This window comes from Neltuma alba, unplaced genomic scaffold, assembly GCF_004799145.2.
Source record: "Neltuma alba isolate B1F8T4 unplaced genomic scaffold, ASM479914v2 tig00001827_pilon, whole genome shotgun sequence".
Classification (NCBI taxonomy): Eukaryota; Viridiplantae; Streptophyta; class Magnoliopsida; order Fabales; family Fabaceae; genus Neltuma; species Neltuma alba.
The window spans coordinates 133647-155900 of record NW_021632634.1 but is presented as its reverse complement, the minus strand read 5'-3'; the positions used below and the strand labels follow the sequence as shown (position 1 = coordinate 155900).

At 34.0% G+C, this 22254-nt stretch overlaps 2 protein-coding genes across 2 annotated transcripts; one reads left to right on the top strand and one right to left on the bottom strand.

Annotated features, from left to right (window-relative positions):
- The first annotated feature begins 13050 nt into the window (after nucleotides 1-13050).
- On the top strand, nucleotides 13051-16944 carry LOC114712350 (LRR receptor-like serine/threonine-protein kinase GSO1). The gene is made up of 2 exons (XM_028896871.1): nucleotides 13051-16489; nucleotides 16579-16944. Exons 1-2 carry the CDS (start codon nucleotides 13051-13053, stop codon nucleotides 16938-16940), a joined length of 3801 nt encoding a protein of 1266 aa, XP_028752704.1. The 3' UTR covers nucleotides 16941-16944.
- Nucleotides 16945-18049: 1105 nt separating this feature from the next.
- On the bottom strand, nucleotides 18050-21046 carry LOC114712455 (uncharacterized). The gene is made up of 3 exons (XM_028897002.1): nucleotides 20919-21046; nucleotides 20698-20835; nucleotides 18050-18311 (listed from the first exon to the last, which is right to left on the bottom strand). Exons 1-3 carry the CDS (start codon nucleotides 21007-21009, stop codon nucleotides 18298-18300), a joined length of 243 nt encoding a protein of 80 aa, XP_028752835.1. The 5' UTR covers nucleotides 21010-21046; the 3' UTR covers nucleotides 18050-18297.
- Nucleotides 21047-22254: the final 1208 nt, after the last annotated feature.

The following is a 22254-nucleotide window of genomic DNA, read 5'->3' as shown; positions in this document are numbered from 1 at the left end:
GGGCTATTTGATTATGAGCATTCCGATGAAGAAGGTTGAATGACATGAAAGGACCATGGAAAAAGCAACCAACCAATTAGCAGTAATGATTATTAATTACCATTAAAATTAGCACTATGTACTTTATTATAAGTCATTTGTATCCTAAAAGTTTATTTCAAAATATAAATCGTTTGTAGTATAATTAATGATCCTTTTCCAATTTTATCTCTATTAATTTAATAAAAAATTAATTAATTTAAACCCCAAATAATAGCTCCTGGAAATACGTTCTTGTCCCTCTCAATCTCGAAATACGTTCCTCTCCTTCTCAATCTCTCTCTCTTAACTTTTCATTTTCTATGCAATCTGTCCCATCCCTCTCTCTCTCTCAACTTTTAATAAGCGTAAATGTAAAAAAAAATTAGTTAATTTAATGTATTTCTTGATTTGTAAATTTGGGATACAAGTGACCTATAATAAGAAACAGAGTAATAATTTAATGAAATTAAGTTTTATTCAATTTTCATTTTAGGATGCCCTTCGTTTTTCCTATAATTTCTCTCTCGTGGCAGTCCTTCCATTGTCCTTGCTGCTGCTAGTTTTTTTTTTTTTAAAAAAAAAACTATTGACTGAAACTATGACCATGTTTGGATGGTGGAAGGAAAAGGAAATTATAAGAAAAATAATGAAGGAAATAGTAGGAAAGAAAAATTTTAAAAATAGTTAAAAAAATTTACCATTTTAGAGAATTTTCATTATTATTCTTTAATTTTCTCCCTAATTTTCTTCCCATCACGCAGTGGGACAGGCTGCATGTCCGACTAGGAATTAATATTAATGCGCAATTATATTGAAAGATATAAGATGAAAATAATATTTTTTATGAGAAAAGTCCTTTCAGTAAAACGCAGATGGGTTCCATGAAAATAATATTTTTTATATAAATTTTTTTTTATTTTCAATGTGTGTGTGTGTTTGTGTTTCGTTAATTAAGATTTGAATTACGAAAGACAACTCCAATACTAGCCGGCCGGCCGCATTTTTTTTTTAATTTTTATTTTGTATCCTTCTATATAAATTATTGAGAAAAATTACGTGTCCGAGTACAAATTAACTTCTTTTTGGCCAAGTCATATCAAACAATATATTAACTTCCAACGTTGAAATTCTATCTACTTTTCCCTTGGTCTACACCTCCTTGTAGGGGAGAAGATTCCTTTCATTGAACCATACACATCTCTGGCCGAAAGACAGAAAAACATACACGTCTCGCTTCAACTGAAAAATAATACCTTTAAGAAGCTGTCTTTAATTTTATTTATAAGTCACTTTCAATATGCTTTACTGAAATTAAGAAAAATCCTAAATTTCAGAATCACATAGCTTTTTAATTTTACTCCTGTATAATAATGTGACTTATAAATAGAATCAAAATCAATATTTCCTCTCTTAGCAGAGGAGTAGTATCTTTAAATTTAATGACATCTGAATTAGGTAATGCAACTTCATAACTAACTAAATCTAGTTAGTCAAATTTAATTACTTTAAATTAATAAGGTTAGTTGTCAATTAATATTCAATCTCACTAGGCAAGACAGTGCGATACAATACTACATATAGAGCTAAGTAATTATGTATCATAGAACTTTTCTAATCCAATGAACGGTCATTGTTGACGAAAAGTGTATATATATAAAAGATGTTATCACTTGGAAGGTTAAAAGGAAAAAGCCAAAGATGAAACCTTGTTGAGGACACTTTGTTTTTTGTTTTTTTGTTTTTGTGAAGATGCTGGGGACAGTTAGTTACTGAAATGCAAAGTTCATAAAATAAAAATAAAAATTATTAACGAAAATATAAGAAAATAAGAAAGGATAAGAGTGTGATTTTGAGGGGAAAAGTGAAGTCAGCTGACTGATGAGAAAAAAGAAAAGGTTAGGGACATAATGATTCAAACTTCTCGTAATGTAGGACGCTGCGACTTTCGTTGATGACCACCACTACTATATCTTACGCTCTTCATTTCTGGACCCTACTTACCCTCCCAACCAAATTTACATTGTACCTTCTTTCTCGTGTTTTTACTTTTATCATTTTTTAAAAACGAAAATTGTTTTTTTGTTTCAATTTATATCTTCTTTTTTGATCAAGAATTATACATCATATTAGTTTCTTGTTCATAAGGTACTAAAAATTAACCAGTGATTGAATCAATTGATGAGATATAATACTCCTCCAGTCTTTAACGTACATAGGACCCAATTGTTGAGTTGGTTTTGATCCTAAATAAAAGACCTTCTCATATTTATCAATTTTCTCTAAATTATCCTTATGAATACTCCCTCAACCATAATCAAATAGAAGAGAAAGATGGGGTATTAAGAAAGATGATTATGGTATTTTAGGAAAAACGTGTCACATTTCTTATAATTAACTAATTTACCTAACTTCTTTATTCCAATCAAATTAGTTAAATAGGTTTTATATTAAGGATCGGAGGAGTAGTTTAGATTCAATAGTTCAAATTGAGATCAATTCAAGATCAAATTAAAATATATAAACACCAGAAAGTATTAGTTTATGTTCATATATAAATCCTACATAATCTAGTTAAATGGAGTTATTAAATCACAAATATGATGAGCTCTTATTTTTCTAAACTCGAAATAACATCATTTCAGGATCATTAAGGAGAGTAAAAATAAAATAAAATTTAAGTTGATTGATCTATTCAAAACCCTTAATTCCGAAGCTGGAGTTAGATCAGCTAGGTTATGCATGCATTTCATATACTTTCATTATTGGGGTGTGTGTGTGTGTGTGTATGTATTAAGGTGAAAGTAATTAATTCATTGCATAGTTTAAGATAAGTACCTGAATTTGTTTATGCTTCAAAACTAAAAGAATTTAAATATCCATAGAGGAGAGGGATATTCTTTTTTTGTCAAAGAGGAGAGAAGGAATAATATGATTTCACCAAATAAAATGGTAAAGAGAGAGATGATTTATTATTGATTATTCGATTTTAATATTAATTAATAATCCATAAAGATTATTGAAGTGAATAAATAACGTGTGAGTGGCTAGAATGAAAGAAAGTAAAAGGCGAGAAATCTACAGGCTTTGCTTTGCGTGAAAAAGTTAAAAACGAAGGAGGCATCCAAAGCAGGGTTTGAAGAAGCGTCAGTATCGGAGAGATCCAATTTCCCAAAATAGCCTCCATCGCCATTTGTATCTTGTCCTCTTCCTTTAAAACTGAAGCAAAGTTACGAGATGGGGCTGAAAGCTTTTGGGTCTCTTCTTCTATCTTCTTTGTCTCTTTCCTTCCTTCTGTACGTACGTTTGTGTTTCAGTCTCTCTCTCTCTCTCTCTCTCTCTCTCTCTCTCTGTCCGTACGTATTTACTAATAAATGATGGGATGATATGAATAATAAGATGAAGTGAGAAGAGGCTAAGCTTGTTTGGCCTTAACGAGACAATACAATTCATCACAGCTAGGGCGGCCGTATACATACAATGAGTAACTTAATAGTTTGTGTTTGTTAGCAGCTTTATTGATTGGGAATCCTGAATAAAATGTCTTCATATGCCTAGCGAGCTCCCAACCAAAAAACATCAATATGTGTGTGTGTGTGTGTTTTTGTATGGTCTTCATTTGATTTCTCGTACCTAGGTATTTTCTGGGGTCGACCTAAGCATATTCACATGTATGTCCACTCTCCCAGCAAGCTGTATAATTAATCACCCTCTTCTCTAAACCATGTAATAATAAATACTTGAAGGGTAGCTAGCTACCTATTAGGTTAATTCATTGAAGTTGAAAATGGGCACGACTCGAACCATGCAATTTTGTTAGAGGGGATTAATTAAACTCATCTCACTTAGTTGAGGTTCTATTTATCAATGTGTTGAAAGTGTGAAAGAGTGTTAAATTTAATCCTCATTTAAAAAAAGAAAGCTAACATATGTTCTCACCTCATGTGTAATCTTAAGAGTTTGGGGCTTGTGTGTTCTACGATTTGTTGACTAATAATCATCAAAGTTTCAAAATTATCATTATTTCTCTCTTCTATTGGGGTTGCCATGCAAAGATATATTTGGTTCAAGTTGTACCCAAGGACATTGTCCTTATTATTCTGCCACACAACAATAATTAATGCAGCAACTCCTGAGAATTAAACCAACTCTTCTTGCAAGAAACAGAGAGCAGAAAAGTAAAAATATACTACCTTCGGTTCTAATTATAAGAGCCAGTTGACTAATTTGAAGAGATTAAGGAAGTAAGTTGAATTAGTTATTTGTCATAAATAGGTGTTGTTTTTCCTCAAATATCCTCACTAATCAAGTATATTGACGAGAACTATCATTGTTAGAAGAGCTATTTTGGAAAAAATATACATAAATATGAGAGACAAAGTAGACTGGGGTCTTATATTTAGAACCAAAATAAAAGTCAAATAAGATCTTATATTAAGGACCGAAAGTAGTATAATGCAGCTGAGCAAGAGAATAGATGAAAAGAAAAGGAAGAACTCAAAAACTCAAGTTTGGTGCGTTTTGGCGCGCACCAAACGTTTCCTATTCATAGGTAGAAGTCACTTGAATTTCTTAAAAATTAACCGATGCGAGACATTATTAGCTCATAAGTCACACTCACACATACCTGCATGGTAAATGAGATGATTTTTTTTAATATGGGACTTTTTCCTTTTGACACGCCTGTATGCAAGCACAATATCTTCTTCATTCTCAACAATTGCATTGTATGTCAGTTCATATGTATTGCTATTTCTGAATAAAAAGTGTTCGAGTAGAAACAAAACTATAATTTTAAAAGTGCTTTTACAATATAATGTAAATATATGAAAAAGTTTATATCAATTTGCAAGAAGTACTTACTCAGAATACTTTTAGCGTTACCTAAACACCTCCAAATAGGACCTCAAATGCAATGCCTATGAGTGTAGTTTGAATAAATATTATATTCCCCAAAAAGACAACGTAACTTTACGTACGTGACATAAATTAATTAGAACATTCTCTATGTAATGAAATGGCACATTGATGAATTGAAGAGAAAATTAGAGAAATAAAAAAGTAATTAACCAGCAGGCAGGTGGCTTCCTTTCGGCAAGGAGACATGATGTAGCCTTCACTTTTAGTTGTTACAAGCCGAAGGAGCCTAGCTACATTGTCTTGTCATCTCTCACCACTTTATAAACGTACTACCTACTTACTTAACTCTTCACTTTTCTATCTAACAAATTAAATCAATCCCGGCCAATATATATATAGTCTCACTAATAAAAAAGCTCACAGGGGATGGCCTTTTCAGAATATATGTGTTTATGCTTTGAGAAAAGTAAATGTATTAAAGTGGGTTTCACAGCTTTCTTTCTTCATTCCTCAAAGTTGACTGCTTCTTGCTTTTTTTGATTCATTCGGTTTCCTTAGTTTTTGCCATTACTCATAAATTACTTTGAAGTGGGAGAGAGACTAGGGAGCCAAAAAGGGCACTCATGGAGTGGTCATTTCTCCCTTTTAAGGTGGGGATATCCCTGTTGCCTGCATTATATTCGCAGCGTGGTACGCATGAAAGCGGCAAATGTCACATTAAAGTTCGTTCCAATGAATAAATCAAATGACAAACATTTTCACTGCTTTATATTTATATATTCTATTATATTGCACTCTTGTTATACCGTAAAAAAATGTCATTTACGTCACCATGCAGCTGTCTAATAATCGACTAAAACTAATTATTTAACCATCTTAGCTGCTAAATTAAAATTCTAAGAAATCTAGTAATCAAAACGTGCATGCATGTTCTAGTTCTACGTACGTATAATTTCTTGTATTCTTCTCAATTAATTATTTGTTCACATATCTGTAGAAAATAGTCATTCAGTAAGTGAATAATTAATTTAACTGATTTTAATATCTATAAATTAATTATTTAATTTCTATATTTAGAAAGTAAGCACTCATTTTAAATAAAATGCCAACCGATAATTTGAAAATAATATCTGTTTAGATTAATAGTGAAGAAAACCGTAACAAATAAAAAACAACCACTGTTTACAAGTAGTCGTTTTACAATGGATTAAGAAGTTATTTGGATAAAAACCAAATCATGATTTTAAAAGTAATTTTATGATATACGAAATAAGTATGTGAAGGGTTTTGTCTCGATCTGTATGAAAATTATTTTTGAAAAGTGCTTTTTCTTAATTCCAAACACCCTCTAAAATTTACGGCTAGCTTCTCTAAAAATATATAAATCTTCATGCATGGAGCTTTGAAACGGTAAAATATCTCTTTTCAAAATATAAAACAAAACCTGCCACAGATTATTATTACTAGGACAATCATTATTAATCACTTTTTGGTGATGAATTATTGAAGTTTTCTTTTATAAGTTTCCTCCTTACATTACCGCGCCCCATGCACCAAATGGGCTAGCTTCTCCTAAACTATATAATTTTGTTTTCAAAGAGGGTACCATCTGAGTGAATTTTTAAATGCCGATTGCTCAGAATAACTTACAAACAAAAAGTAAACAAATCTTTATTTTGTTTTGGATTATATATAATGGGGACTTCAATTCAGAGACTGTCCCCACTTTTCAAAGAAGACCGATGTGATCTTACTGAAACAACCCCTTCCCCAATTTCCTTCCCCCCCCCCCCCAACCCCACCCCCAATCATTCATTCTACAGCTGGAAATTTATTACAATTCTCAATTCTTCATTTTGCTTTTTAGTTTCTTTGTTTAGAAAAAAAATTTACAACTAATTTTGAATTTATCATAATCTATTGCTTATGTTAATGATAATTTCTCTTATCATCACTCTCACACTTATCATATTATCTCACAACCTTACACTGAATATCATTTTGATGCCTATTATAAATCACTTCTATGAAAAAAGTTTGGTCGCAAGTATATATACAAGTCACTTGAAAGGTTATTAATTATTATTATTTTTATTTCACACTTACTTAATTTTTGTTGGGGAAAAAAGATGAGAGTGATTTGAAAGGTAGAAAAGGAAAAAAAAATTAATAAGAATAGCATTGACAAATTTTATCAATTTAAGAGATATTTAGTGACTTACAAATTTACAATCATTCATTGATAATTGAAAAGAGCTAAAAGTGAAGTGATTTATAATAGAGAATAGAGTGGTAAAACCTTAAGGGAGATATTTGGTGTAACTTGGGTTACAAGTCTTGACATATTAATGATAACTAGAACTTTAGAAATCAATTTTTTTAAAAAAAAAATCATACGAAATATGATACAATTAGCGTTTCATAAAATTATCAATAATGCTCATTTAATGCAAGCTTATTTTTTAACGAAATTATTAAAAAAAATTTATAAGGATTATATGCTTCATGATAAAGGAACCTTTAGAGTAAGTATTTATCTTTTCCAACTTAATGAGAATTTATTTTTAAAAAATGTGAAGTTATCTGAATTATTAAATATTTGCATTTTGAAACATAAATGCAAATATTTAATAGTTGGGTGTGCAAAAAAAATACTTTTTAGCCTCACTTTTTTTTGGTTTGGATAAGCATAGGTATTTTTTTATTGGAGGTAATCCTGGTCGAAGTACTATCAGGTACTAAATGTGGGCACTTCTCCCAGCGAGAATTCGAACCTTGGTTCAATATATTGTGGAAGACTAGCTCCTTCCGCTAGATCCAATCCTGTTGGTCTTGGGCCTCACTTTTTAATTGGTGATTACAGATGAACTCTCTTGCCAACTCTCACTAATTTCTCTGCCATTGGTGAGGCAATTCTTCATTGATCTTATTGTTTTATGAAGCTAGGCCTTTCTTTATCTATATGGCCCTTAGCCTTGTTACGGCCATAGACTATATGGGCCCAAACCCACATAATAGAGTTCAACGCATTTTGTGAGAATAAGCCAATTTGTATTGAGTGGTCATAAATAATTGTTTCTTTTATGAAAATAAAAGTGAAATAGAAATGAGAAACCTTGAATAAGATTGCCTTAGCTAAAAAAAAAAAAAGTGAAATAGATACTAGCTCCTATCCTTAATAAAGAAGGTAGTTGACTAATTTGAATAAATAAAAAAATTTATTTAAGTTAGTTATTTGTAATAAATATGTGTTGTCTTTCTTAAAATATTTTTATTAGTCATGTGTATTGGATATAACTACCATTATTATAATAACTATCTTTAAAAAAATACATAAATATAAGAGATAAAGTGAATTGGAATCTTATATTTAGAATAAAAATAAAAGTCAAATGAATTCTAATATTAAGTACTAGAGATAGTATTTGAAAAGTTTTCATGATAGGCACCGTTTTAGAGGGATATTATTTCACTTTAGAATATTCTATTCAATGTCAATTTTCTTATCCACTTTATGCCAAAAATACGATGATATAATATTTAATGGGATTTAACATATTAATATGGAGGGTCAAACCATCAAAATATTTTTGGAAAAATGACAGTAAAATACCATGTGAATTTCAAAAAGACAAATAAGGCACCTGAATAAGCAAAATGAGAAATAAAGCATTGGGTACCAATCTGGAATTTTGATTTTTGGCCTAATGACCGAATTGCCCTTATTATATTTGAAAACTGAGGAGATGGAGAAAGGGAGAAATCACCTCCTCCTAGCGAAAGCAATCCCCCCACTCGGCGAAAGCAATCCCTCCACTCGGCTAGTGAAACCGAACCCCCCCACTCGGAGAAACCAATCCTCCCACTCGGCGAAACTAAATCCAAGCTCCTCCAATCATCGAAAAAGGTTCTCTGAAATCACATTGCCGCCGTCGCAGGAGTAAAGTGCTGTCGGTGAAATTGGTAACCGTCGCAAGAGTAGAGTGCAGTCATTTGAATATATGTAATGTATCTGCCATCATATGGCTACTGGTTTTTGGTAAATACTGTTATGTGAATAGTACATTCCATTACACATGTAGTTAGTATGAAAGTTAATGGTTCAATATTTACTTTGATATACTTCAGGTGCAGTCATTTGAATATATGTAATGTATTTGCTGTTATATGGCTGCTGGTTTTTGGCAAATATTGTTTCGTGAATGGTGCATTACATTACACAAAGTAGTAACTCTCACTATGAAAGTTGTAAATACCACTATGTGTTTTGTAAAATTCAGTGTGAAATTGTATTGTTTTTTATAGAGAATTTACCCCGTCCCTCACAAAAGGTTGCAAAGCCCATTGAAGAAGTAGTAAACATCACTGTGAAATTTGTTATTCCCAATATGTATTTTGTAAAATTCAGTGTAGAATTGTTTTGTTTTTTATAGAAACATTGCCCAGCCCCTCACAAAATGTTGCAAAACCCGTTGAAAAAGTAGTAAATCTCACTGTGAAAGTTGTTATTCCCACTATGTGTTTTGTAAAATTCAACGTGGAATTGTTTTGTTTTTGACAGAAAAGTTGCCCACCCCCTCACAAAAGGTTGCAAAACCCATTGAAGAAGTAGTAAATCTCACTATGAAAGTTGTTATTCCTACTATGTGTTTTGTAAAATTTAGCATGGAATTGTTTTGTTTTTGACAGAAACATTGGCCAACCCCTCACAAAAGGTTACAAATCCCATTGAAAATATAGTAACACTCACTGTAAAAGTTGTAAACCCCACTATGTGTTCTGTCAAATTCAACATGGAATTATATTTTTGTAGAGAAAAGTTGCCCTACCCCTCAAAACAAGTTGTCAAACCCCTCGAAGAAGTGGTCAAATTCACTTCGCGAGTTATAAATCTCATTATACGTGTAGTAACATTCTGGGCAAATGATTTAACAATACTTGAAAATCAGACAGCTTTACATTTCCTGAGAATAGTTTGCAAATCCCCTTGCAAATCGGAGAACCTTTTTCAGTGACTGGAGGAGCTTGGATTTAGTTTCGTGGAGTGGGGGGTTCGGTTTCGTTGAGTGGAGGGATTAGTTTCGTCGAGTAGGGGGATTCGGTTTCGCTGAGGGGAGGGATTAGTTTCACCGAGTAGGTGGATTGGTTTCGCCAAGTGGGGGCAGTTTCTCTTTTGCCGAGTGGGGGGATTGCTTTCGCCGAGAGGAGGCGGTTTCTACCTTTCTCTGTCTCCTCAGTTTTCAAACATAATAAGGGCAATTCGGTCTTTAAGCCAAAAATCAAAATTCCAAATTGATACCTGATGCCTTCTTTATCATTTTGCTTATTTATGTGCCTTATTTGTCTTTTTGAAATTCACATGATATTTTACTGTCATTTTTCCAATATTTTTTAAGAAGGACACACATTATATTAAATTATGTTATATTATATATATTTGTCATATTCGGTTGGAAAGAGCATCCAGAATAAATTTGTTGGTTTATTGTGTGTCAATTAATGAGTAAGTCAAACACAAATACGTGAAGAAGCAATCATGCATCGCCCAAATTTGGCCACATTCATAAATGTAAATATGTAATACATCATCAAATATATACTCGCACTATTTATGGAATCTTTTTGTCCCTTAAACAATTATTAACATAATTAATCAATGCTATAAAATGTGGCTTAGCAGGGATAAGTCAAGAGAATATATAATTGTGATCTGTCACGGGTGAATCGTAGATTATAAAATGAATCATAGCTGTAAGAATATACAAATTTTATTGGTGAACCCTTTCTTCATAATTTCTTGTATTATTTATAGGCTTTTAAGGATAAGCCATCAGGGATCAAAATTCAAAATTGACAATTTAATAATAAAATTGTGTGATCATAATACACACACACAAGGTGATATGTTTAGGATTTTTTATTTAGTATGTTAAGGATTAATTTTGTTTATGATTTCACACATTTAAACTTTTAGGGAGATTGACAATTGAAAATCATATATGTAGGAAGATTAATGTTTAAATTTGTATAGTTTTAAAATATTTTTTTTAATTTAGTTAATTCTTGTTGCTAAACTTTTATTGCCATTTTATTAAACGATTTTATTGAATTTATATTTGTATAAATTAATCAAGAACAGAGTAGACGTAAAAAGTAGTTGTTGACAAACAATTAAACAAAAGCAATTATAAGATAAAAAGCAAGTGATTTGACTTATTTAACGCAAAAAGTATTAATAAGTAAAGATGGTTGAGTAGCTTTGGATTTGCATGAGGATGAGCAAAACAGATGAATTAAGGAAGATTAATTAAGTATGCTAATTTTATTGATTAGGACAACTTAACAGGAACATTATGAAAAAGCAAACCTTTTGGAGTAGGCAAAAGGGTCAGACACAATTATATATACAACCAATCCAATTATAAAGACGAAACGCTGCAAAACGACACTGCGATTTGGTGGCTCAAACCAATAAACATTCATATCAAATTAATTAAAGTATAATGCTATATACCTTGCGTTTCTTACAATCTCAATTATATTATATCTGTTTTTCTTTCTTGATTATCAGCGTTCAAATTACAAGGTGAATTCAAAAGTTTTTCAAGATAAAAATCTAATTTTAAAATAATGTAAGATTTAATTTCTTAGAAAAGTTAATATATAGGGAAAAATAATGTCATACTTATTTTTATTTGTTTATATTGTTTTTCCTTCAGATATTATAATTATAGAAGGTTAATTCTGGCATAAAAGAATTATAGAAGGTTAATGAAGCTAAATTTTCACTTTTTTTTTTATTTTTTAAATCTGCTACTTTTGGTTAACCTGTGTTGATGACAATGGTTCTTCTAAGTTGCCTTATGCAAATGAATATGACTTTTGTTGGTCCCCCCCCCCCCCCCGGGGTAAACAAGAAGAAGAATATGCTTTGTGGGGTCTCTATTAGCTTTGAAAGGCTTGCAAAGTACAACTAGCCCCTACTTCTATATTAATAAAATCATGAAGTAAAAAAACTATTTAAAAATATATATTTTTTTAAAATTATATTTTCAATATCTTAAACTAGCTACCCCATAATTGAATTAAAATACAACATTTGGAACAACTAAATGTTCAGCTGCAAATGTTCCATATGATATGTTAACAAAATACTATGGCAGAGGGCAATATCAAACACAGGTTTTGGGAATTGTATATATGGTCATCTCACTTTAACATTTAAAAGTTGATTATTGAACTTAATTTCATAAAAAATTAAAGAAATCAAGTAGATAATTTATTATTTTACCTCTGATTAATGTCAATGGCATGGAACATTTTTCTAATTGAAATTAAATCATACACAAACAATTGTTCTAAATTTGAAATTTTTTGTTGTTGACATATAAATCTATCATATTGTATAGCCATGGTACTATAGCAAATAGTGCTCATGAACGAAGAATGTATGTAAAACTAGGATAGGAAATTGAAGAAAGAAGAAACAAAGAGGGAAACTGAACTGCTCTCTTTATTTATGGTGATCGCATTCGTGTTGAGCTACGACACTAAAATGAAATAATACAATTACTCACTGTACACCCATACCAACTCTTCATTGCTGAGTCGCCCAACCACTGTATATCTTCTCTCTCTTCACTCTCTCTCTCTCTCTATCTTCATTCATTTGCTTGCTTTGACTTCTTCTTCTTCTTATATTTCCCATGCTCTTTAATCTTAACACTCCTTTCCCCATTTTGACTCTCCCAAGTCCCAACTAACGTATGAATATGATTACGTATATCATCAGTATCACCTTCTCTTTCTTCTATCTCTGCAAGTCTCATTAATCGCCTTCGTTTCCCTTCTCTGACACACCTCTCTCGTTTCCCACTCACCTTCCACCCTTTCTTCCTTCATTAATTTCTCTCCCCACCAAATACCAACCCCTTCGTCATCCCCAACGCACGCCATGCACCTCATTCCCACTAATCACACACCAGTACCACCATGCAGTTTCACTCTTCTTCACTTTAACCCTCACAATCACATGACGCGTCGTCTCCCGTATTATTCTACACTTGCTATCCTCAGCACTTGTCCCTGTTACTAGCATTTCAACACTCTTTTTGTCAACTTCCTGCGAGTGTTCTGGATTCTGTAGCTAGCTAGCTTCATCACTTCACTCAAATGGCTGTACCAGCGAGGATCGTTCCATCTCTTGGAATGCTGTTACTCTTCTTCTTATGGTTCTCTTCTGTTTTGCTTCTTCTCTGTCATGGCAAGTCAGACTCAGATGGTGATTCATCTTCCACGTTGAGGTTGCTCTTGGAGGTGAAGAAGTCGTTCATTGAAGACCCAGAAAATGTTTTGGCTGATTGGTCTGAGAACAACACTGATTACTGTAGCTGGAGAGGGGTTACTTGTGGATTGAACTCCATGGATCGTTCGGCTACGTTGGTGGGACTTAATCTTTCTGACTCGTCACTCACTGGGTCAATCTCTTCCTCACTCGGTCTCTTACGTGACCTGCTCCAACTTGATCTTTCTTCTAACCGCCTTACTGGTCCCATCCCACCTGCTCTGTCGAACCTCTCTTCTTTGGAGTATCTGCTTCTCTTCTCTAACCAACTCACTGGTCACATCCCAGCTGAGCTCGGCTCGCTCGCGAGTCTCCAAGTCATGAGGATCGGGGACAACCCATTGACAGGTCCCATTCCTTCGTCTTTTGGCAATTTAGTTAGTCTCGTGACTCTTGGCCTGGCCTCTAGTAGTCTCACTGGGTCTATTCCATCGCAACTCGGACGACTCAATCAGCTAGAGAATCTTATTTTACAAGAGAATGAACTCACAGGTCCGATTCCGCCCGAGTTGGGAAACTGTTCGAATCTCACTGTTTTCACTGCTGCAAACAACGGACTCAATGGGACTCTTCCGACTGAACTTGTTGGCCTTGAGAATCTTCAGCTTCTCAACCTCGCGAACAACAGTATAACAGGGGAGATTCCGAGTGAACTGGGGAATCTGAGTCAGCTCACTTATTTGAATCTCATGGGCAACCAACTCGAGGGTCGTATTCCATCGTCTCTAGCTCAACTGGGTAATCTTCAAAATCTGGACTTGTCCCTCAACAAGCTTGTTGGTGGGATTCCTGAAGAACTTGGAAACATGGGTCAGCTAGAGTACATGGTTCTGTCTGGGAATCATCTCTCAGGGACCATCCCAAGAAGCATATGTTCCAACTTGACTAGTTTGGAGCATTTGATGTTGTCGGATACTGCACTGTCTGGAGAGATTCCCAGTGAGTTAATCCAGTGCCAATCCCTGAAACAACTTGATTTGTCAAACAATTCCTTAAATGGATCAATACCCGTTGAACTTTATCAAATGACTGGGTTAACTGATTTGTTACTCAATAACAACAGCTTGGTTGGCTCAATCTCTCCTTTCATAGGAAATCTCAGTAACATGCAGACACTTGCATTGTTCCACAACAATTTACAGGGTGCTCTCCCAAGAGAGGTTGGGATGCTGGGAAAGTTGGAAATACTGTATCTATATGATAATCAATTATCAGGGGAGATTCCCATGGAGATTGGTAATTGTTCAAGCTTGCAGATGATTGATTTCTTCGGAAACAAGTTTTCTGGGGAAATTCCCATCACTATTGGAAGGCTCAGAGACTTGAATTTCCTTCATCTCAGACAGAACGAGCTTGTGGGGGAGATTCCAGCCACTTTGGGTAACTGTCATAAGCTAACTATTGTTGATTTAGCAGACAATTATCTCTCAGGTGGGATTCCTTCAACGTTTGGATTAATGAATGATTTGGAGCAACTCATGCTGTATAACAATTCACTTGAGGGCAATCTCCCTCTCCAACTGATAAATCTGAAGAATCTGACAAGGGTGAATATTTCAAAGAACAGATTGAATGGTAGTTTATCAGCATTATGTCGCTCCCGGAATTTTCTTTCTTTTGATGTCACTAACAATGCATTTGATGGTGAAATTCCACCCCAGCTGGGAAATTCACCTTCTCTTGAGAGGCTAAGATTAGGAAGGAACAACCTTTCTGGTGAAATACCAAGGACATTGGGGAAAATTGAAGAGCTTTCTTTGTTAGACCTGTCTGAAAATTCTCTCACTGGATCAATACCAGCAGAGATTTCCTTGTGCAAGAAGCTAGCTCATATAGATCTGAACAATAATATGCTGTCTGGGCCAATTCCATCCTGGCTTGGAAGCTTGCCTCAGTTGGGAGAGCTTAAGCTCTCCTTTAATAAGTTTTCTGGGATTCTTCCAACAGAGCTGTTTACATGTACTAAATTGCTAGTTCTCTCCGTGAACAGCAACTCTCTTAATGGAAGTATTCCTGATGACATAGGTAATCTCACATCCCTCAACATCCTCAATGTCGAGCAAAATAACTTCTCCGGACCAGTCCCTCCGGCCATAGGTAAGTTAAGCAAGCTTTATGAGCTGAGAATGTCCAGGAACAGCTTTAATGGTGAGATTCCAAGTGAGCTTGGAATGCTGCAGAATCTCCAAAGTATGTTAGACCTCAGTTACAACAATCTCTCTGGTGAAATCCCACATATGCTCGGGACACTGGCAAAGTTGGAAGAGCTTGATCTTTCTCACAATCAACTCACAGGACAAGTCCCTCTTGAAGTTGGTGAAATGAGCAGCTTGGGAAAGCTTAATCTTTCCTACAATAACCTTGAAGGTGAGTTAGATGATCAATTTTCCCATTGGCCGCCTAAGGCTTTTGAAGGTAATTCACATCTTTGTGGAAGCCCTCTTAAACATTGCAATACGGATGGCTCCGGCAATCACCTGTTAGGCCTGAGTAAAACATCAGCAGTGATAATCTCGGCTCTTTCAACATTAGCAGCAGTTGCACTAGCAATACTTGCAGTAAGAATGTTCATGAAGAGCAAGCATGAATTTCTCAGAAAAGGCAGCCAAGTGAACTATATTTACTCCTCTTCATCATCACAAGGGCAACGAAGACCACTCTTCCGGTATAATACAGCTGCAAAGCGAGAGATAAGGTGGGAGGACATCATGGAGGCCACTGAAAATCTAAGCGACGAGTTCATAATTGGTTCGGGAGGATCCGGGACAATCTACAGAGCAGAATTGCCATCAGGAGATACAGTGGCAGTGAAGAGAATTTCAAGAAAAGATGACTTTATGCAGAACAAGAGCTTTGTGAGAGAAGTGAAGACGCTGGGGAGGATCAGGCACAGACATCTAGTGAAGCTGATGGGTTATTGCAGCAACAAGAGCAAAGGAGAAGGATGGAATCTGCTGATATATGAGTTCATGGAGAATGGGAGTGTGTGGGATTGGTTGCATGGGAAACCAGAAAAGACCAGACGATGCCTTGATTGGGAAGCTAGGTTCAAAATTGCAGTAGGATTAGCCAGAGGAGTGGAGTACCTGCATCATGACTGTGTCCCAAAGATCATCCACAGAGACATCAAATCCAGCAATGTGTTGTTAGATTCCAAAATGGATGCTCACTTGGGAGATTTTGGATTGGCAAAAGAACTCAACATTGACAACTCCAACACTGAATCTAATTCTTGGTTTGCTGGCTCCTACGGCTACATTGCTCCAGGTACTAACCAAACTCTTTTATTTTTCTGATCCTAAAGACAAACTTGTCTCAATTTTTAACACACCCATGATGAATTTTGTTGGTTTCAGAGTGTGCATACTCACTGAAGGCAACAGAGAAGAGTGATGTGTACAGTATGGGGATAGTGTTGATGGAACTGGTGAGTGGGAAGATGCCAACGGATGAAGCATTTGGAGGAGATATGGATATGGTGAGATGGGTTGAAATGAACATTGAGATGCATTCTGAGGAATTGATTGATCCTCAGCTGAAGACTCTGGCGCCAGCACAACAGTTTGCAGCATTCCAAGTTCTTGAGGTTGCCTTGCACTGCACCAAAACGACGCCGCACGAGAGACCGTCTTCGCGCCAAGTCTGTGATCTTCTGCTTCATGTGTTCAGCAACAGAGTGCTTGACTTTGACAAGATGAATATGAATCGCCACGAGTGACATTTTTTTTTTTTGCTGGGCTAATTATTCACAAGTGATGACTTTTGTGTAGGCGAAAGCAATATTTGTTTGTTGTGACTTGTGAAGTAGTACTTCTAACTTCAAGCCAAAAGGTTTGGCTGTGTGCCTTTGAATTAATTGTGAGCCTTCCAAGAATTGAGTAATTTCAACATTTGAATTTCTATACTCTATACAATGATACAATGCACTTTCCATTTTCTTAAGCATTTATGGTGTTCTCCAATAAAATAAAATTACGTTTTATAGGAAACACAACAAATTTTGATTAAATTATCGGCCAATGTATAAAATTTTCTAATTTTACATTAGTTTTCAGTTTATTCTTTTCAGTTTTGAGACCCTAATATGTTTAGTTTCAAATGATATTTTTTTGACACCATTATTATTTTTTAAAATTAAATTTAATGTGTTAATATTTGAGAATAAAGAATATTCAAAAAGTGATCCAACAACATCGGGCCAACTCACCGATTATTATTTTGTTATATGAATATTATTATTATTATAACGTTAAATTCAACGATTGCATGTTTCAGAGTCGCTAAAATAGAGCTAACTCAATGCTTCCACAAAGCTGGCCTTGAAATTCGGAAAAATTGCCTCAGTTCCAAAGCGTTGCTGCCCATACCACCCCACCGCTCAAACATCACATCACATGCAAATTTTTTATATAATTTTTTTGGCCAGAGTAAATATATAATATTTAATTAATAAATACAATGTTACCCATTGGTAGGCCAAAAAATGTTGTTACATATTGTACCTCTATTATGAAATTATAAGTTGAGAATTAGTTTACATCTTTTTAACGAGTTTTTTTCCTCTTCACAGCAATTGACAATATGATTTTATTCAATCTGTAACAGAATGTCTAATTTCAAAATTATGAATCCAATAAATTTTCTTCATAGATATTGAACCGATCATGTCAGTCATTTTGATTCCATCTAATCTATTATAATGATGATTAGATTTTTATAAAATATTTTACAATTCCCTTGAAAATTTAAATATCTAGAGATATATAACTTACAAAGATGATTAAAAATCCCTTTTCTTAACTATGAATATCATATTTGATATTAAAATTAAAGAACTCAATTGAGAATCTGAGAAAGTAAGTGGACTGAATCTATAAATTATTAATGAAGCTACAATGATAGCCATTGAACATTATGAGTCGCTGACCTTGTGCTCAAAACTGGTTCATCAGCAAGTTATAACAGCCTCACAAGTACGATACAACCACACTAAAAACACCAAAGCATTTGATTATAACGACAATTTACCACAAGATTCTCATGACAGAAGTAATGCCGCCCTTGAAGAGATGCTCTTAATCATCATCATCTGCAATGTAACATACCCACATCGATAATACATAACAAGGAGACATGATGGCTCATATGTAACTTCAGAATTCAAATGAATAGTAATTCAGGTTATCCGTTTTCTAATAATCAACCATATCATAGAAGTAATATAGCTCATAGGTAACTTCAGGATTCAAATGACTAGTAATCCATCGTAAACTACGTCAAGGAAATAATACACAGAATTTGTATGAGCTATTCTTCCTCTGCAATGTTATATTACAGATAAATGAAACAATTAAATAAAGGAGGGGAGCTATTAACCAGTTGACAGAACTATACATACTTGATTACCAGCGTATATTTTTCTCAAAAAGGAAATACTATACTACGCTCTTCTTATTAGACCAAGATTTAGCATTCCTTTTTGTCATAGATTATTTGCAGAAGCTGGGAAGCACAGTAAGGTATTCCTAATAGAGTAGATTCATACCAAAGTTCAAATAAGGATAAACATTTCAAAAGTACTAGAAAATTTTACATCTAGCTGAAAGATGAGATATTACAATCAGAAATTACAAGAGATAGGCTCAAAATAGAACACAATATTCGAAGCTTTCTAAGGCCTATTAGAGTGCATGCAATCTATTTGCACCAAGATAAAGTGGTGCCCTCATAAAAGAGCATGTGCACTAAAAGGAAGCTGTACACACAATCATATCTCAACACAATTGCGGGTGAAGATGTACTCTTGAAGAAACCCAGTAACCATAAATTGCCACAAATTTTAGGGTTGCTTGATGCTACCGGACCATATAAATCAAAGAACAGTTCCAATTACTAGGATGTATCCTGTCGTCACTTAAAAAAAATAGCAAAGTTGATTCCACCCGTAACTAACAGCTAAAAAAATGGAGGAATAAATGGAGTTTTCTAGCTAAATCTTCACCTACATGTATCAGAAGAAACAACCAGATTGGGTAATCAAACCTACAACATATCAAGGGTTTGATCTTTTGTTATTGTTGTCCAAATACAAGATTTGACCTCTGAGGGAGTCCTAGAATTCCAAATTATCTTATCAAGAACAAATTGTTCCCTCGTAGAAGAGTGAGAAACCACAAGAGTCCCAGTTGAAAAATCACCAGATTCCAAGTTAAGAAATTGCAAGAATTGGTCACCCAGCAATTCAAAGTTTGAGCACCGAAAAGATCACGAAAGTCAGGGACTCCCAAACTGGCATTGCACCACTTTTTTTTTTCTTTTTCTTTTTTTTCCTTCAATTCTTTCATCGAGAAATGCCTATTGTAATGTCAAAAGGGGGCAGAAAATGGTAGTCAAGCCCCACAAGAAAGCTTGAAAAATATAACATGAAACAGAAAGAACCAAAATATTAAGGAATATATTTGACAAGCATCAAAATTCAAAAACAAAGCACTAAAAACAGTCAAGACTTCAATGGTTTCAAAATTTTTAATGATTAATATATGTTGTGAGGAGGACGAAGAACTTCAAACTCACTTTCCTTATTTCTTTTCACAGGATTTAAGTGCTTTCAATCAACAAGTATAAGGGTATATATTTGATCTGATGGAACTTAACTAAAATATTACCACAACCCCTTGTATCACTGATAAAACAATAGCAACTAGAGAATGCATCTAAACATGCAAGAAGTATTCAGATACAGTTACAAAAGTGTGAAAAGAATGAAATTTCTCCTTAAATAAATCACTTGCAGAAACACTAGTCTGCAGATTTACTGAGCCTGGCCAATAATAATTGACAACTCTCGTACAGAAATTTCACAGAAGCATCGCCGCATTTAAATCACTAGCTTGATTTTACTGAGTCAATCTGTCACGTATGTGAAAGCACACCTTAATATCTCAGCATCCAATCCACTAATGCACTTAGAAGAATCAAATTCCTCGACTTTTTCTTACATTAAAGAGTAATTCAAGTAAAATACCATCTTACTGGGATGATATACAAGTGGATTATAACTACATAAATGATGGAATAATTCAGCCTTTAGATTATTTCTCATTATGTCATCCTCTTCTCATCTAAGATTTTCAACCATTAAAGAAATTTAGGAGCAACCGAAACAGCAAAACTACACATCTCATGGTCATTGCAAATATAACTTCACCCTCTCAGCCGAAGACAGAGAACACAACCATCTAAGAAAAAAGAACGGTTAGACTATCCAGAGCATCAGTGCCTCCTGCCCCAAATCCAATATAACAAGTATAACCCCCACAAATTAAAGGCACAAAAAAGATGCACTAATCAGAAAGCAAGAGAGGGGAAAAAATCAGAAAGGAAGAAAATTCAAGAAACAAGGAACCAAACTTGATGCAATAAGATCAAATGCAGAGCGACAAGGCAAAAGGGTCCAATAGAAGGAGGAAGCTAACCAACATAACGGCGCTCGTTTGCGGCTTTGGCCTTCTCGAGCATCTTGTCGAGGTCTTGTTGGAGTTGAGCATCCCATTTCACAAGCTGATTAACAAAAACAGCACCCAACCCCATTCCCAAGACATGCTCCCACGGATCTATAGTAAGGAAGAGAGAATGAGAGAAAGAAACAGTATTCCGGAGAATCAAAAAGAAATCGGGGCGGAAACTGGAGACTTACGTCGCATGTAAGGGAGCTTACGGAGGGCGTTGGAGTACATCTGCGTACCCAAACCCAGCAACATTCCGATCGCCGTCGCACCCAATGCCATGACTTCCGTCTCACGCCCACTCGCTCGTTTGGTTGTTCCTATTCCTAATTTAATTTCGGGTTCCCTTTTTCATGGCCTTCACCAAATGTTTCATTTTATTTTTATTCTTACAAATTTCATTTTAACTCCTTAAATTTTTATTATCCATCATCAATTTTTCAAATTCATTTTTAATTATCAAAATAATTTTTTATTCTGGCCAAAAAAAATTTAATCGACTTTTACTATGACTCAAAATCAAGCAAAGGAAACTTTGTTCATTTTCAGGAAACTTTCCCATGGCTATTATAACGATTATATACTCTTTTGTTTTGGCCTATTATATATAATTCCACATTCCATTTTATTATTATAAAACTTCAATTCAACCTTATTTTTTTAAAATTATAGGGACAGGTACTCACTTAAATTTTTTTTTCTTTTTTTCTATTTTGGCTAGAAGATACTACCTCCGGTTTTAATTATAAGAGTTAGTTGACTAATTTGAAGAGATTAAGAAAAGAAGTTAAGTTAGTTATTTATAATAAATAGGTGTTGTCTTTCCTAAAATATCCTTACTAATTAAGTGTATTACTTAGAATTATTATTATTAGAAGGACTATCTTGGGAAAAAAACATAAATATGATAGACAAAGTGGATTGTGGTCTTATATTTAGAACCAAAATAAAAATCAAACAAGGTCTTATATTAAGGATCGGAGGTAGTACTAAATTAAAATTATAAGTAAAACTGAACTTGTGACTTTTTTATTTATAAAAAGAATTTTTATGTTACTAGATTTCAAAGTGATTGTCAATATTATTTTATTTAAGCCTTCAACTACTACACTCAAAAAAATCAACTAAAATTATATTTATTTTGATAATGTTACAAATAAAGAAGAAATAGAGAGAATAATTATATAGAGGAAGAGAGGATCAAGAAGAGAGAGTATTTCTTATTCTATTCAAATGTGCTCAATACATTATACATGGCCTCTATTTATAGGTACAACTTTACACCTTTGATAAAATCTACAGATTACATAATAATATGAGATAATTGTGGGATACAGAAATAATATGAGATATTAGAAATTATAGGAGATGTAGGAGATAATAGGAGATATATGGACATCCACAAAGATATTATTATATTCATAACACTCCCCCTTGGACGTCTAATATATATGAATGTGCCTCGTTAAAAAGCTTCAACTAAGAAAAACCCTGTGAGACAAAAACCTAGCGAAAGAAAAAGAATGC

What these genes read in the sequence shown, in the direction of transcription:
- LOC114712350 (XM_028896871.1), top strand. Translation starts at nt 13,051, where the DNA reads ATGGCTGTACCAGCGAGGATCGTTCCATCTCTTGGAATGCTGTTACTC. An exon ending in CTACGGCTACATTGCTCCAG is followed by an intron (nt 16,490 to 16,578) that starts GTACTAACCAAA and finishes TGTTGGTTTCAG; the next exon opens with AGTGTGCATACTCACTGAAG.
- LOC114712455 (XM_028897002.1), bottom strand. Translation starts at nt 21,009, where the DNA reads ATGGCATTGGGTGCGACGGCGATCGGAATGTTGCTGGGTTTGGGTACG. An exon ending in TAAGCTCCCTTACATGCGAC is followed by an intron (nt 20,836 to 20,918) that starts GTAAGTCTCCAG and finishes TCCTTACTATAG; the next exon opens with ATCCGTGGGAGCATGTCTTG.